This window comes from Micromys minutus (genome assembly GCF_963924665.1).
Source record: "Micromys minutus genome assembly, chromosome: 21".
Lineage (NCBI taxonomy): Eukaryota > Metazoa > Chordata > Mammalia > Rodentia > Muridae > Micromys > Micromys minutus.
This window is the reverse complement of record NC_137956.1, coordinates 27,464,951-27,480,825: the sequence shown is the minus strand read 5'-3', so window position 1 is coordinate 27,480,825 and position 15,875 is coordinate 27,464,951. Positions and strand designations below refer to the sequence as shown.

The following is a 15,875-nucleotide window of genomic DNA, read 5'->3' as shown; positions in this document are numbered from 1 at the left end:
CTACAATGCACATGTGGTGTTCCCAGAAAGGGCAAAAATCCATGTAAGCACATATTAATACATACTAGAAAACTAGATTTCAGCTGATTGTTTTGGAGCATTGGTTCTCAACCTCTGGGTCATGACCCCTTTGGATGTTGCATATCAGGTATTTATTTACATTACAACGTATAACAGTAGCAAATTTATAGTTATGAAATAGAGATGAAATCTTTTTATGGTTGAGGAACTGTGGTAAAGGATACATCATTAGGAAGGCTGAGAACCACTGTTTTGGAATAACAGACAAGGAACTAGCACACTTTTTGTTTCAAACAACCCTAGCCCATCATCAGACATGGGGGTTCCCTGGAGGCTCTGTAGCTAGCTGCTTGCTGGCTTTGCTGGAGTGAGGTACGCCCCAAACAAGGTGGACTAACTGAGCAGAAGGGGTGCTGGGTTGTGCATGTGTTTGAGGGCTTCCATCCCCACATGACTAGGTCCTGATAGGTGCAGCCTTGGGCTCTTGACATATGCCAGAGGTCGACATAGTCCACTGTGGGATTTGCTTACAATTTGTATTTTCAAAACTGTTTTGAAAGTTATAATTGCACAATGGAAAATCAAATCCATGATTTTGCAAGTCAACCAGTGCCAAGAGAAAATTTAGCCCTGGTCTTCGCAAGCACAAGTACGTGTGTCCAGCTGGGCTTTCCTCTCTTGTTTTTTTAACTCAAGCCCAAGAGGCAGAGGCTCACACCTTGGGCAGTTCACACCAGAGCAGAGGCTCACACTGTGGGCAATTCACACATACTCACTTTCATCACATTTTCTGGGGCCTCACCTGGTTCTTCGGGGCTATGATGTGCCACACACAAGTAACTCCTATGGGGTAATCTCGGTCTGGCCAGTTGGGAGTTTTAAAGGAACCGGACGGTTTTTCAAGGCGTCCTCCACAATACCGGTCTCCTGAAGTTATTAAATATGAAAACCACACAAGTTTATATCCTAACATAGGTCACAGTAGTACAGTCACCTGGAGGTTAGGAATGAGAACATTGGGGGCATATCAAAGCAATGGTAGAAGTTCTTCTGTTTTCTTTTTGAAAGAAAATGACCACACAATCTGAGCTGCACATCTAATTTGTTTTTGAGATGATCTTATGTAGCACAGGCTAGGCACAAGCACAGTATGCAGCTGAGTCTGGCTTTGTTCTTCCTGCCTCTATCTCCAAGTGCTGTGACTACAGGGATGCTGTCACCAAAGCCAGTCCACTGACTACTTTTTAGTCGCCTGACGTCTCACACAAGGTAAGGAAGAAGCAGACACAGAGCCATAGCTTTTCTCTTTTCATTGCTTTCCTCTTTTTAGACAAAAATATTTCCGCTCATTCGGAATTGTAGCCAGTGCAATGAGTCCATTTCTAAGAATTCTCAAGGCATTGGTTCATTTATTAAGTCCCCAAGGACAAAATTTAAATTAGCTCTTATAGACAATTTTTATTACTAATATCTGGTATTATATCTTTCTATCCATCTATCTATGTATCCATTGTCTAGTAACATGTATAATAAGTTTTAAAGATTACTCAGTTTCTAAAAACAATGCACATTTACAAATATGAGGCAGTAGCCAATGAAAAGCTGAGTTTGGTTCCCAAATTTTTTTCCCAGGTAAAATGTGCCAGGCATGGTAGTGTGTGTGTGCATTATCTTGGCTCTGGGGAGGTAAAGGCACACAGATCCTTAAGGCGCACTGGCCAGCCTAGTGCCAGTCTGACAGTCTATCTCAAAAGCCAGGGGTAAGTTCCTTAGGAGCAACACCTGCGGTGGGCATCTGCCTTGCACACACATGTGCACACACCATGCACACTCACACTCATACTCACACAAAATCATGTTTATAAACTACCAGCAATACAGAAAAACATGTAAGTAAAACCTACTCCAGTCCCACCACCTAAAACCCAACACTGTTAGCATTTATCAAAGTTTAATTTAGACATTAGATAGATGCAAGTACTGGTGTGTACCACAAATGTGTGTGTGTGTGTGTGTGTGTGTGTGTGTGTGTGTGTATCAAGGAAATAGTTTTAGAAATCTCTTTTGATATAAAGTTAGAAATTTAATTTCGCTTAGAATTAACTCATGAACAACTGAGCTGAGACTAAAGAAATAAAACATTTTTTTTTTTTAAACACGGAGAAGTCTTAAAACAAATATGTAAATTTAAGGAAACATACTATAAGAAACTGAGTTTGGGGCAATTTCTAAACTATGAGTGAAACCTTGAGACATGTGCGTGAAGAACAGATGAAGATAGAATAGAACGGCCGCTGTGTGCCCAGCATCCACTGTCAACCCCTGTCACAGGTCATCTCCTATGTCCACCACCTGCTTCATGGCTTTATTTTAGTGCCACAGGTTTGGGAAGGGACACTCATCAATCTTAACTAGGAGACTGACAAACGAATGTACCCGTGTGAGCCACACTCCCGAGATGATATGGAATCCATCTCTCACAAAACACCTGCCATACCCTTTTCCTGAGAACTTTTCCCTGTAGGTTTGTCATAGAGCTTGGTGTAACTTGGGTCAACACCTCTGTCTTCTGCTGATGTCTTTGGTGGCTGTATTTTAGATGACTAGGCAGCGTTCCACTGTCTGCCAACACAACAATTTGTGTTCCCATTCTTCTACTGACGGTTCTTTTGGGTTGCGTCCTACTTTGATATTATTGTTACAATAAAACATCATGACCGGGTAAGGGTTTATTCTGGACCATAACCAGTGCTTGCAATGGCAGCATCTTTGGCGGGGAAGAAGACAGTATTTGTGATGGGAACCGTAAAGATGCTGGAGGAAGTCATACAGATACTAGGAGATAAGTTTCCATGCTCTTTGGTGGCCCAGAAAATTGACCTGCCCTAGTATCAGGGAGAGTCGGATGAAATTTCCATACAGACGTGTCCGGAGGCAGCTCTCCAGGTGCAGATCTCTGTGCTGGTGGAGGATACCTGTCTGGGCTTTAATGTTCTAGAGGGGCTCCCTGGCCCTGCATAAAATGGTTCCTGCAAAAGCTGAAGCCTGAAAATCTTCAGGTCCTAACCGGCTTTGAAGACAAATCAGCCTATGCACTCTGGACATCTGCTCTCAGCACTGGGGACCCAAGTCAGCCAGTACTCCTGTTTAGAGGCCAGACCTCCGGGCAGATTGTGATGCCACGAGGCTGCCAGGACTTTTGCCTGAATCCCCGCTTTCAGTCTATGAGCAAATGTACACAGAGATGTCAAAGGCTGAGAAGAACGCCATTTCTCATTGGTTCGGACAGAGATGTCAAAGGCTGAGAAGAACGCCATTTCTCATTGGTTCGGACAGAGATGTCAAAGGCTGAGAAGAACGCCATTTCTCATTGGTTCCGAGCCCTGCTCAAGCTACAGGAGTACTTTAGCGTGGCTGCGGGGACTGGCGACCTCTAGGACCGTGAGTGTGGGGGTTGGTGTAGAACGCTCTAGGACTCAAACACTCCTGGCAAGGATTCTCTGGGTTTCCCTCTGCCAGGGGATCCAGGCAGCTTCAGTAGCCAGTTCTTGGAAGAGCAGTTGGCTCTGCGTCGGGGAACTCTGGGCCAGTTGATACTAACTAAATTCCTTCCCTCCAGGATTCAAAAGCTGCCTTTGGCCAGGCATGCTAGTGCACACACTTTTAATCCCAGAATTTGGGAGGTAGAGACAAACAGATCTTTGGGAGTTCAAGGCCAGCCTGGTTTGCATAGTGAATTCCTGGGCAGCCAGAGCAAAACAAAACAAAACAAACAAACAAACAAACAAAAAAGACAAAACAACAACAAAAAGTTGTTCTTGCAGCCTCTGGCTCTGGGATCCTGAGAAAATTTTGGGTGTTCACACTTCTTATTTGGTTACGGGTCCTGCAGAGAAACACAACTTTTGCTTTTAGAATGTAGCTAATGTAAATTCTGGAAGGCATTTGTTTCCAAAATAAATGGTGTGTCTGTTTGAAAAACAAACAAACAAACCAAAAACATTATGACCAAAATAATTGTGGGGGCTGGGGGTGTGCTTCAGGGTTTTATTTCATGAAGGGAAGTCAGGGCAGGAACTTAAGTTCGGAACTGAAGAAGAGGTTATGGAGGGCTACTCCTAACTGGCTTTCTCCCTACAGTTTTCTCAGCCTGCTTTCTTATACAGCCTAGGACCACCGCACCAGGAATGGCACCGCCCACTTGGTCCTCCCACATCAATCATTAATTAAAAACTGCCTTGAAGACTTGCCTAGAGATAGAAGCATTTTCTCCGTTGGTTGAGATACCTTCTTTCCAAAGGACCTTAGCTTGTGTCAAACTGACAGAAAACTGACTGGCACAGATAGGTTGCTTTCAGTGTAAGCTATTGTTAGTGAGGCTGCTATGATTATTTCTGTGTGTCTTCTTTGTTGATGTGTGTTGAGGTTGGGCTTTTGCTTAGATTGTAATGCTAAATACTGGCCCCCCAAGGCCTGGTCATCCCTAGGGATTTAGAGAGTCTGTACATAGACCCAAGTGTCCCAATGTGACCCTGCTCCGCAAGTTATCCCTGATTAGTGAATACAGGCAGAGCTGAGATAGGTGGAGCTTTAGAATCCCTGAGGAGAGCCACAGGGAGGGAGAAGGTGGTGGAGAGAGGAGATGCCAGGGGTTAAGAACCATAAAAATTCATGGCCATGAGCGCTGGCCTACTGGAGTTAAGAGCAGCCCAGATGGAACATGGGAAATCATATTGTGGGGTTATTGGTATGGAAATGAACATACTAGCACAGAGGGTAGAAATGTGTCCAGCTCTGGCGCCGGTTAAGGCTTTATTACAAGTAATAAGAGCCGTGTGTCTTTGATCTGGGAACTGAATGACCAAGGGCAGGGTAGAAACCCTGGATTGAGATTAAATACTTTCTACAACAGATATGTTTTTTTTTTTTTTTTTTTTTTTTCATTTTCTTACAATATCCACAAATGCATTGCTGGGTCAGATTAGATACAGGTGTTCAACTTCAACATCACCACGTCTCCGAACACCAAAGAGCCTGTTGTCAATTTAGACTTCTCCAGGAGTACTGAAGTCACTGGCTCCTTCCCATTCTTGGTACCTCCCAATGTTATAGATTTTTAGTCAGTATAATCAGGAAGTAGTGGCCTCTCACCGTGATCCTTAAAAAAATTGTTTTTGAGATTTTATTTTTATTCTATGTGCATAAAATATGCTTACGTGTACCTCCAGTGTTTGCCTGAATGTATAATCTGTGTACCATGTGTGTGCTGGACTCACGGAGGCCAGAGGAAAGCAGCAGTTCTCAAGAAACTCAACTTGAGACAAGACTTAACAGTCCTGGTTAAGATCATCCAGTGCTCCTAACTGCTGAGTCATCTCCCCACCCCTCGATATCTTAATTTGCATTTCTGTCTTAATTTGCCTTTCCCTGTAATGATACTCGCTGGCATTCACAACATCCTCTGTAAAATGTCTGAACTAGTGCTTCACACAGTTTGTATTTATTGAAATTCTTCTATTGTTGGATGTGGCTTTTACGTATTCTGGGTATAAACTAACTAGCAGACACTTTGTGAAGATTTCCTCTAGTGTGTGGATTGCCTGTTCATATCTGTGCTGGTGTAATTTAATAAGTATGCTTTAATTTTAATGAAGTCACATGGTATGTCTTTCCCATCTTTTTACTCTCAGCCTATTTGGTTTTTGTATTTCAAGTAGTTTGGGGTAGATAAACATGTGGCCAGGCCTTGCTTTTTAATCTATCTCAACAATAACTTTGATTTGGGTATTTAATTCCACATATCTAGTGTATTTATGGACATCTTGGGTTTAGTGTGCCTATTGCTATTTTTTTTTTCAATTTATCCTTCTCTTTAATTATGTGGGTTCTTCCCCCCAGCTTTCTTCGGGTAATTTTGGTATTCTATTTAAACATTTTGTCTGTTTGTCACAGATTTTCTGATTTTTTAACAGACCAATGTACTTAACTCATCACAACCTAGAACAGAGCTCATTCTAGACATTTTCATGGGCAGTGTCGGGGGCGGGGCTCTGAGTTTGCATTCATCCATCCTTTGTTGTCAAATATAAGACATTCTGCCTTCCATGATGTTTAAGTCATGAACACCCCTGAGAAGAAATCAGAAGACTAACAGTGCTCTTCCACGCTAACCCCTCCGAGTACGCGTTCCTTCACTGTCTTCCATCAGCCTCTACTATCATTGTCCTGGGCATGAGACGCTACGTCAGCATTTCCTGTGAGACAGAGAGAAAAGTGTTTCTGGGATATTCATAGCACTTGGGAATGTTGCTCTCATGATGGAAGGCTGCTGTCAAGGATGTGGGCATGCTCATCACAGCCCCAGAAGGATGCCATGACAGTGTCCTCTGCCCCCTCTGCTTCTCCAACAGGAGGCCAAGCCCAGTCCTTAGTTCTTGTCCTTCATCTGCCTGACTTTCAATTATAATGGATTAAGTTTGGCTTTTTATATTCTTTTTAAAAAAGATTTATTTATTTTATTTATATGACTACACTGTAGCTGTGTTCAGACACACCCAAAGAGGGCATCGGATCCCATTACAGATGATCGTGAGCCACCATGTGGTTGCTAGGAATTGAACTCAGTACCTCTGGAAGAGCAGTCAGTGCTTTTAACCGCTGAACCATCTCTCCAGACTTTTATATTCCTTTTGAAATGTATCCTATTTCGTATTTACTATCTTCTTGGCTGTATCAATTCATACACTATGTTAAATCTAGGTGTAGCCAAGTCATGTTTCTTTACATATGTTTCTGTACTACTAGTGTTTTAGAGATAAAACTCACAGCATACCTTAGACAAGTTGATACTATCTCACTAGCTTTTGGTCTCCCTTTTCTTTAGTCTTTTCTGTGCTGGTGTTTCATACTAGTAACTCCTATTGGTGAGGAACTGTTTTCTGTAACCTACAGTCTATCTGTTGAGTAAGTTATAAGATATTAAGTTCTGTATCTTCTAGTTTTTTTTTTTGATGTTTTAAAAGTTGAATTATGAGCATTGTATGGGATATTTACTGTAAAGTATAAAAAGACAACCAGAAACAGCTACAATTATAACATCTCCCAATGAGAGTTTAACTCCCCACGAAATTCCAGTGATGAATGTGTGCTGCTAATGAACCACAAGGACACATATTCTCTCTCTCCCTCCCTCCCTCCCTCCCTCCCTCCCTCCCTCCCTTCCTCCCTCCCTCCCTTTCTCCCTCCCTCCCTCCCTCCTTCTCTCAAATTCATTTCCAGCCCCCTTAATAGCTTCTAAGGCTTCATTTATATTTACTCCAATTCAAACACTTACATTATAAGCTAGAACCTGCATTTTAGAGAGACTATGAGGTTTCTGCTTTTCTGAGTTTGTCTTTCAGGATCATTCACTTCCTGAAATTTTTATCTCATTATTTTTATCAGTGATTAAAATCTTGTGTACAAGTGCAATATTTGTTCTTACTGAAAATAGATTCTTCTCTCATATGATACATCCTGGCCTCGGTTTCTCTCTTTTCAGCTTTTCCTCCTCCCCCTACTACACCCCTCTCACACCAGATCCATTTCTTCTCAGTTCCCTCCAAAGAGGAGCAGACCTCCAAATGCAACCACACACCACAAAACAAGGTACAAGACAAGGCAAAACTCCCTCAGGTCGAGGTTGGCCAAGGCAATCCAAGAGGAGGAGAGGAGTCCTCAGCGCAGGCAAAAGCAGGTTTTCACTCTCTTATGAGAAGATGGGTGGACAGTGGAGATCACTGAAGGTGTCCATCATGTTACTGTGATGCACAGGACTGTACCACTACTGAAAGCATTCTTGTTCATCAGCGGCCCGCCCATATTCAGGGCATCTGTATGTGTAACATGTAGATAACGAGGAAAGTGTATCCTTGTGTGGTGTAACTTAGAGATCTGTGTTTGGGGCTAGAGAGATGACACAATACTTCAGAGTGGTGTTGCCTTTCCAGAAGACCTGAGTTTGGCGCCACACACCCATGTCAAGTGACACACAAACACCTGTAACTAGTTCCAAGCTCTCCAGTCCCTCTTCTGGTCTCTGCGAGCACCGACACACACATGTGCACACACGAACACAAACATGTGTGTGTGTACTTTACAATCAAATATCATTTAAAAGAGGGCATAAGGCAACTCTCACTATATAGAAGGAAACTGAAAAAAGTTTCTGCATCTGATCAGCCCACCATGGATTGAAGTTCGGCATCAACAACTAAAACAAAGAGAGCCTACAGGCTCATAGAAACTGAACAAACCTCTCCTGGGTGAAAAATGGGTCAAGGGAGAAGTAACGACTTTCTAGACTTCAGTGAAAATGAACTCACAGCAAATCCAAACATACCGGACACAATGAAATCGGTGCCAAGGGGAAAGTGCCTGCATAAAAGAACCGGCGTGATCTCATACTAGCAACTTGACAGCTCACCTGAAAGCTCTAAAACGAGAAAGCCCTAAATCATGCCCAAGAGAAGCAGACAGTGAAAGAGGGGGAGGAAGGAGTTTTGAAGTGAGAAGGGACATAGAACTCCAGGAGAACATGGCCCACTGAATCAAATAAACAAGGTTTATATGGGCTCTCAGAGACTGAGTCAGCAAGTCCGGGACCTGCTGGGTCTGTAGCACACCTTCAGCTATTTTCTGGTTCTAAAAATCATCTTGTTCTATTTTTCATATTTTCTTTCTTGTTTTTGTTTATTCTACATGCGTCTCCTTTAAATCCTAAGACCATTCCCTCTCCCCCAATACTGGAAATTGAACCCAGGACTTTTGCAAACAAGCATTCTGCCACTAGGCCACACCTCCGGTCCCCCTTCCCCTTTGATAAGAGTCTTATTGTAAGTCATTCCCGAAACCTGTCAGTCAGTCTGTCTGTCTACCCCTTATAGTGCCACATGCCTCCTGTTGGTCTGTTTCTCTACAGAGAAATCACCAATGCAGAAATATAATAAGAAGCCCAATTGAAAAACGAAGCATTTATCAGCTAGTTGCAGCCTCTGGCTTATGACGGGTTATTCCACTGCCTGCCTTCCTCTTCACTATGAATGTGGATTGTGAATGGGTTACCTTATACTTTAGATTCTGTTAATATTCCTATGGAAAATGATTTTTCTTCCTGTGGACATTTAGCTACAGTCTGACTCCATCTGTCTCCCTGGCAGTGGCCAGAGGCTCTAATCCCCGTTCCTGCCTTTTGTCAACAGGCTTGTCCTGGAATTGTACAGTCAAGGACATGGGTGGATTTTCTGTGACGATTGTGAACCCTATGCCTCTGTAGTGTCTTGCTGGGACTTCTGCCCAGCACTCCGGCTGCAGTGTCAGCCCTTGATCCTGTCTCTTGACTTCTCAATTTAGTCCCATTGCACCATCGGCCAGGCAGAGGAGCGGTCCCCTCAGGCAGGAGGCAGGGGAGTGAGAAGCCCTGCTGGTGCAGCCACCCTTTCAAGTGCTCTCCTGCAGAGCGCCAATGACCCAACGGAACAACATTACAGGACAGGGCGGCGTTAAGTCCCAAGAGAAAGCTATGAACTAATGTGCGGTTTCTCCTAGGTTTTGAAAGAGCTGTGGTAAAAGTGCACGTGTGCAAGCAAACAAGGAAAGCCACGCCTTTCTGGAGGACGAGGCAAAGCTGTGCATTTTCACCTCATCCATTTCCGCTGGCTTTTATGAGACTACTATATAGACTTTCTTTTAAAAGGGGATGAATCTTAAAAATATTCTCTTGGTGACGCGTTGACATTCCTTGGCTCTTTAAGAACTGCTATTGTGCTTAGAAGGCAGAGATACGTGCCAAGAACAGTGCCTGACACACAACAGGTAACAGATGCCCAGGACAGGTCATCATTAGGTCTCTGCCCCTGTGTGAAAACGGCTACCTTTTCCGTCGGGTGCGGCGGCAGAGAACGTTGCCATGAAGCCACTTCCAGCGGTGTTGGCGTCGGAAATCATCTGTACCGTCATCTTGTTGCCACTGGCTACGAGCGATCCAGGTCGGAAGGTGCCACAGAAACGCCCGATGCGCTGGCCGTTGGCATGGCCGTTGTACACATCCACGAAGTCATAGCGACACAGGTTGTCGTTCTCGAGGTCTATGAATCGAAAATTGAGAACGACCACTTTGCCCTCAGGAACCTGTCAAGAAAAAAACAAAAGAGGCAGAGTTAAAACTGTGTAAAAGTAGATTCTGTGGCCTGTCGGTACGGAAGGCAACAGAGCTGAGCATGGTGCCAGGTTGGGGATATGCCTCAGGGCAGAGTCCTTGCCTTGCTCCTGTGAAGTACCGGGTTCGATGCCAGCAACACACACTCATAAAAGAATAAGTCAGTGAACCAGAGTAATTTCCTCCTTAGGTCTGAACTAAGCCAGCATGATGCTTCTGAACAAAACCCCCGTCCCTTACCCTCCTGTGCCTTTCCTCACAGCACCTGGGAGGCAGAGGAAAGACAGTGTCTGAGTTCGAGGTCAGAGTGGTCTACAGAGTGAGTTCTAGGACAGCCAGGGCGACACGGAGAAACCCTGTCTGGAAAAACAAACACACAAACAAACAAGGAATTTATCCCAAGAAAGCTGCAAAGTATTGGACTAATCTCATTAGCTGCTGCTGTTTATAAAGAATACCAGTTCTGACTCATTTCATTAGAACATTTTTACATTATCAAAAATGCCAGCTAGACGTGTTGCTTGGAAAGAAACACTTTGAATTATCTTTTTTCTTTTTTCAAATAAAACAAAAGAAAACCCCTCCAGACAATGCACTTCTGTAAAGTTCAAGGTTAAGGGCTTATTTGGCAATTGAATAGTTAATTTTCAGATAGTTCAGTTGAGGCCAGGAAAAAAAAAATACAGACCGAAATCTTTATTCAGTTAATTGGATACTTGTTGATTCATCTTTTCTTAAAATCACTAAAACATTTTTATTTGTTTTTCTCGGGCGGAAGGTGTGTTTGCCAAGTCAACCTGAATCACTATGCACAGCGATTAAAAAGGTGATCTTTCCCTTTATCTTCTCAGCATAATTCCCCCATGCAGAGACTTCCTCCTCTGACCTGTGAGTAGGACGGAGAAATGTCCCCCAAAAGCCTTTGGTGGGATGGCTGGTCGTAGGGCTCAGCTCACCTGTCTCTTACTTTCTTCCTTCAAGGTATTCAGCCCTAAAATTTGAATTGATCGCTTTATCTTTTCAGCCGCATGTGTTCATTGCCAGGACTTTCTTCGGTAAAGCTAGACTCATGACGTGACAAAAGTCAGTGGCAGAAACATACACCCACGAGTCCATGCTGACTGGTTCTGTATTCATCTTAACGAAGGGCCTCGAAATTAAAGGCTAGAGGTACCCCAACCCTAATCTGGTTTCTCCAGGGCACATTTTGTTTGACTGCAGTAAAATAATGTATATTTGATGTCATTTAATTTTTGTGTCAAAGCCATATACATAACCCGCAGTAGGAAGTGTAGTGGAACAGTCCCAAGAGGGCATTTTCCCCACTTTGAGACAGGATCTCAGGTAGTATAGGCTGGCTTGGGTCTTGCTATGTAACTTTGGATGCTGTAAAATTTGAATCCTCCTGTCTCCGCTTCCCACATGCTTGGGACTACAGTCATGTGGCATCAGTCTGTGGTTTATAACATGCCAGGAACTGAACCCAGGGCCTTATGCTTACTAGGCAAGGACTCTACTGAATAAGCTCCCCACCCCCAGTTGCATTCCAATTGCTAAATACATCCATCCATTGTCCAAGTATCAGAAACTCCAGAGATTTTATAGAAAGGGCAGTTTGATGGTTAGGGGTTCTCACAAAAGCAAGATATTGCTCTTTTGAAACTTTTTAATCCCAAATCTCTAAACCCTCCCACATGATGCAGACGCTTGACAATCATTTGTTTATTTTGGTGCCAATTAGATGAAGCTGTTGTTTTTCGAGATGATATTATCTGGGGGATTCATTATCTGCCTGGAAGAGAAACAATCCGGTGTCCGTGCTTTTCCCAATCAACAGCTGAGTCCTGTGTGGGCCAACAGCCAACGGGTGCAGCAATGACCTCAGCTCACCCACAAGCCCCTGGGACGCTCTTATTGTCACAGGCACACTTGCCAAGTCACTTGGTGGCAATGCTCTTGCCAGCAAACCCGGGAAGGGCGCTGTAGGTTGGTGGTTTGCATTTTCAAGGAAGGATGAGCAAAAAATGCAAATCGGCAGCCTACCTTGCTGTGGAGAACTCAGCTGTAAAAATGGCTCCGTTCCGGAGTCTACGCTCCCCCTCCCCCAACCCATCGCTCAGTACTTGGAGAGAAATGGTGTTTCTGCAGCATGTCTGACTTAACTCTAGGATTTCTCTCTTTTACAAACTGGCATGGCCATTTGTGCTCTTATGCTCAGAGCAATTTATTCACCTCAAGCTTGGAAAGAGAGACGATCCACTACTATCCTGCTCATGCATCCTGCGTGTGGTCCAGAAAATTTTACCTTAAGCCTTCGGCTGTCTTTCAAGATGGGAATAAACCAGGAGCTCACAAGATCATACATAACGTTTATATCTCAACACTATATTTTCTTTCTTTTTTCTATTTTTCTTTTATTATTTTTCCCCTTTAAAACACTAGGTCCCCTCCCCCTCCTCTCTCCATATTATCTTTAAGGGAAATCTTGTCCATGTTTAGGAAATAAAACACATTTTAACAAATAGAAATGATGTAATACTGTGAGCAGTTCCTCGTGTTCCTGGAAAATCCCACCAAAAAATTTAAACTTTCATATCTAGGAGTGAGGGAACCCACCCACTGGAGTCTACAGAGACTTGCCACACTGCCCTACTGGAAATCACCCCAAAACTTTCCCATTACATTCGGAACCATAAGAAACCTGAACTCCTGGTGTCAGGTGCATTCCTACTGGTATGCCTGGTGTGCCTCCCAAACAAAATAGGTTCTAAAAATAGCCAAGGGAGAGGACAGCTCTGCCCAATGACAGTTCTGTGGATTTTACTTGGCGAGCAGTAATCAGTTAAAGACAACTCATTTCTGAGAGGATGTGGACAATTTGGATTAATCACAAAAATAAGACAGTGCAGAGAAACTGGAGCATGGAGTGCTGGCCAGCCTCCATCTCGGTGACAGAAGGTCCGAGAGAAGACCTTCTGTCTGTAAGAGAAGAAACATCTATTTGGGATGATGCTCTCCCAGGGTCATGCTGTTGCTCTTTAGCCCGTGATGAAGCCACACGTCACCATCAGGAACATGTGACAGCGCAAAGATGGATTCCTTGCAACTGGGAATCAAAAGAGAGAAACATGAAGGGGCCAAGACCTTTAAGGATTTTCCCATTAAGGAAAGGAATGCCCTGCTCTCATTAGAGTTTCGATTGCTTTGATAAAGTATCATGATCAAAAGTAAGTTGTGGAAGAAAAAGTTGATTTCGTCTTACAGCTTATAGTTTGTCATCAAGGAAAGCCAGGGCCGGAGCTCCAAGCAGGAACCTGGAGGCAGGAACTAAAGCAGAGGCTATGGAAGGGTGTTCTTTCTGGCTTCTTCAGTTGGCTTTCTCTAAAACTTTAGGACCAGGGGTGGCTTCACCCACAATGAGTTGGGCCCTCACACATCAATCACTAATTTTAAAACACACCATAGGCCAATCAGGTGGGGACATTTGCCCAATTGAGGGTCCTTTTCCCCAAATGACTCTAGCTTTTGTCACATTGATATAACACTAACCATCAGAGGACCCACTGGACTAATTTCCTTGTAGTGGGGCTGCCATCTCCTAATGCAGTGATTTCAGACTTTAATACAATTCCTCATGTTGTGGTGACCCCTGAGAATAAAATTATTTTCAATGCTACTTCATAACTGCAATTTTGCTACTGTTATGAATTGTGATGCAAATATCTGTGTTTTCCGAAGGTCTCAGGTGACCCTTGTGAAAGGGTCCTTCCACCCCAAAGGGGATCAAGACCCACAGGTTGAGAACCAATGTCCTAATGGTACCCCTAGGACGAGCATCTCGGCTTCCATACCTGCCCTTTCAGGGCATGTTCAAGATCCACACTGCAGGCTATAGCAATGGCTCTAAATTTAGTCTCTAAATGCCACCGTCATCACTGTGACTCCTTTACTGGCTGAGCAGTTGGGATAAGAGGCACTTGGCAGCTATCGGTAGTTCTTGGCCTGAAACAATAAATTGATCCCCCCCCTCCTCTCTACCTCTAGTGCGTTTTACCTTCTCAGAATGTATTCTTTCTTCATCTCCAACCCTTGACCCTCACCCCAATTTCAAAGTTGGGCCAAACACATCTCTAGGAACCTGCCTCCCACACCCCCTCAGCTGTATCTCCGTGGAATTATTGTCCTGTTTTCTCCTCCAGAGCCCACTATCCCTTTCCTCCTGTCAGACCATCGTCACCTCATGTCTCGCTGTGGTCTCTGGCATGTTCTCAGCCCCGCAGTGCACAACCACACACGCAGTGCACAGTTCCCCTCTGAGGTCTGTCTATGCAGCGGAAACACAGCAGCGGGGGGGGGGGGGGCAGGCAGCGAAGTAGGGTCAGTGAGGTTGGGACAGTAATGAAGAAAACTTTTCTATCTTCATTTTATTTAATTCCATCTCAAGGCAGAATAGTTTGGAGGTTTTTCTGTGCTGTTTGATTATCGTGTGTGTTGAACTTCAGGGAACCACACAGTCATAGTCAAGAGACAGGAAAAATCTGAACTTGAAGAATGCACATGACCCGGAACCTGGCAACACCTTTCTGGCAGGCTATGTCTCACTGAGATGCGAGGCAGCCATTACAGCCAGGTGGATATGCACGCCCGCCTCGATGCATCTCCCTTGTTACACTCTTACTCCGTGTGTATAGGATTGTGTGCTTTAAAAGCAGAGGTGGTGACTTCTCTCTCTGCATAATGCTTCCTGATAGACAAGTTCAGGGGATTTCAGGCAACCAAAGCAAGCCAATTTCTCGACATCTTCAAAAAGTCATGTTAGGACATTCTTTCAGGTCTCCAGAAGTTGTCAGGATGAGTTAATCCAGAACAAGATAGACACAGTTGGAGGAGATTTGTGGAGAGGAAAATGTCCCTACATTAAACAATTAGCCCATTTTATAGCTATTTTTAAGCACAAAAGAAATAAAAGCCAGAGGAGCCTTTTACCAGCGGAGTCTTCTTTGTCATACGGCCCTGCAGCTTTCTTTATGTGTGTGTATTTCTGAATATGTGCGTGTGGGTACACATTTATATACAGGTGCACAAGTATATGCAATTTGCACGTGTATATGCAGTTGTGCAGTCGTGCATGCATAGGCAATTGCACATGCATATGCAGGCATGAATGTGTGTGCAGGTGCACATGTGTGTGCAGGTGCACATGTGTGTGCAGGTGCACATGTGTGTGTAGGCTCGAATGTGTACTCAGGTATACATGCATGTGGAAGCCAGAAGTCACCCAGACATGTTCTTCAGGAGCTGAGCACTTTGTTTTCTGAGTCTCACTGGGACATGGGACTTCCCAGTTATGCTAGGTTGACTGGACAGCAGCTCCAGCAACCAGGCCTGGCCTTACACATGTGCTTCAAGGAGCAGACTGTGCAGCGGTACCTGACCAGCTTTGTTCTCCCAGCCTCTGGTGCTTTCTCCTTGAATGATAGGGTAATCTACCCCTCCCCCAACCTTTATAAGGTAGAGCTTCTATCTAATGACCCAAAGAAAAGGCGCATAAAGAAATATTATTTTCAAGAATATTTCTGTAATGTGGAATTTCACTGGATAGACCTGCACTGAATTCTGAATATAAAACTATAATGCTGTTTTACTAGAACTGAGAGAA

The 15,875-nt window shown here is 44.0% G+C and overlaps 1 protein-coding gene and 1 pseudogene across 2 annotated transcripts in view; one reads left to right on the top strand and one right to left on the bottom strand.

Moving 5' to 3' along the window:
• PCOLCE2 (procollagen C-endopeptidase enhancer 2) overlaps positions 1-15,875 on the bottom strand; it is a 49,301-nt gene that overhangs the window by 13,225 nt on the left and 20,201 nt on the right. The window contains exons 3-4 of the mRNA XM_080934857.1: positions 9,933-10,188; positions 824-948 (exon numbers count right to left, since the gene is read on the bottom strand). Of these exons, the coding sequence (XP_080790983.1) occupies positions 824-948; positions 9,933-10,188 (381 nt within the window). The remainder of the gene's footprint in view (positions 1-823; positions 949-9,932; positions 10,189-15,875) is intronic.
• On the top strand, positions 2,779-3,373 carry LOC308434148 (inosine triphosphate pyrophosphatase-like; annotated as a pseudogene). Its single transcript has one exon. The product of its transcript is annotated as an inosine triphosphate pyrophosphatase-like (transcript).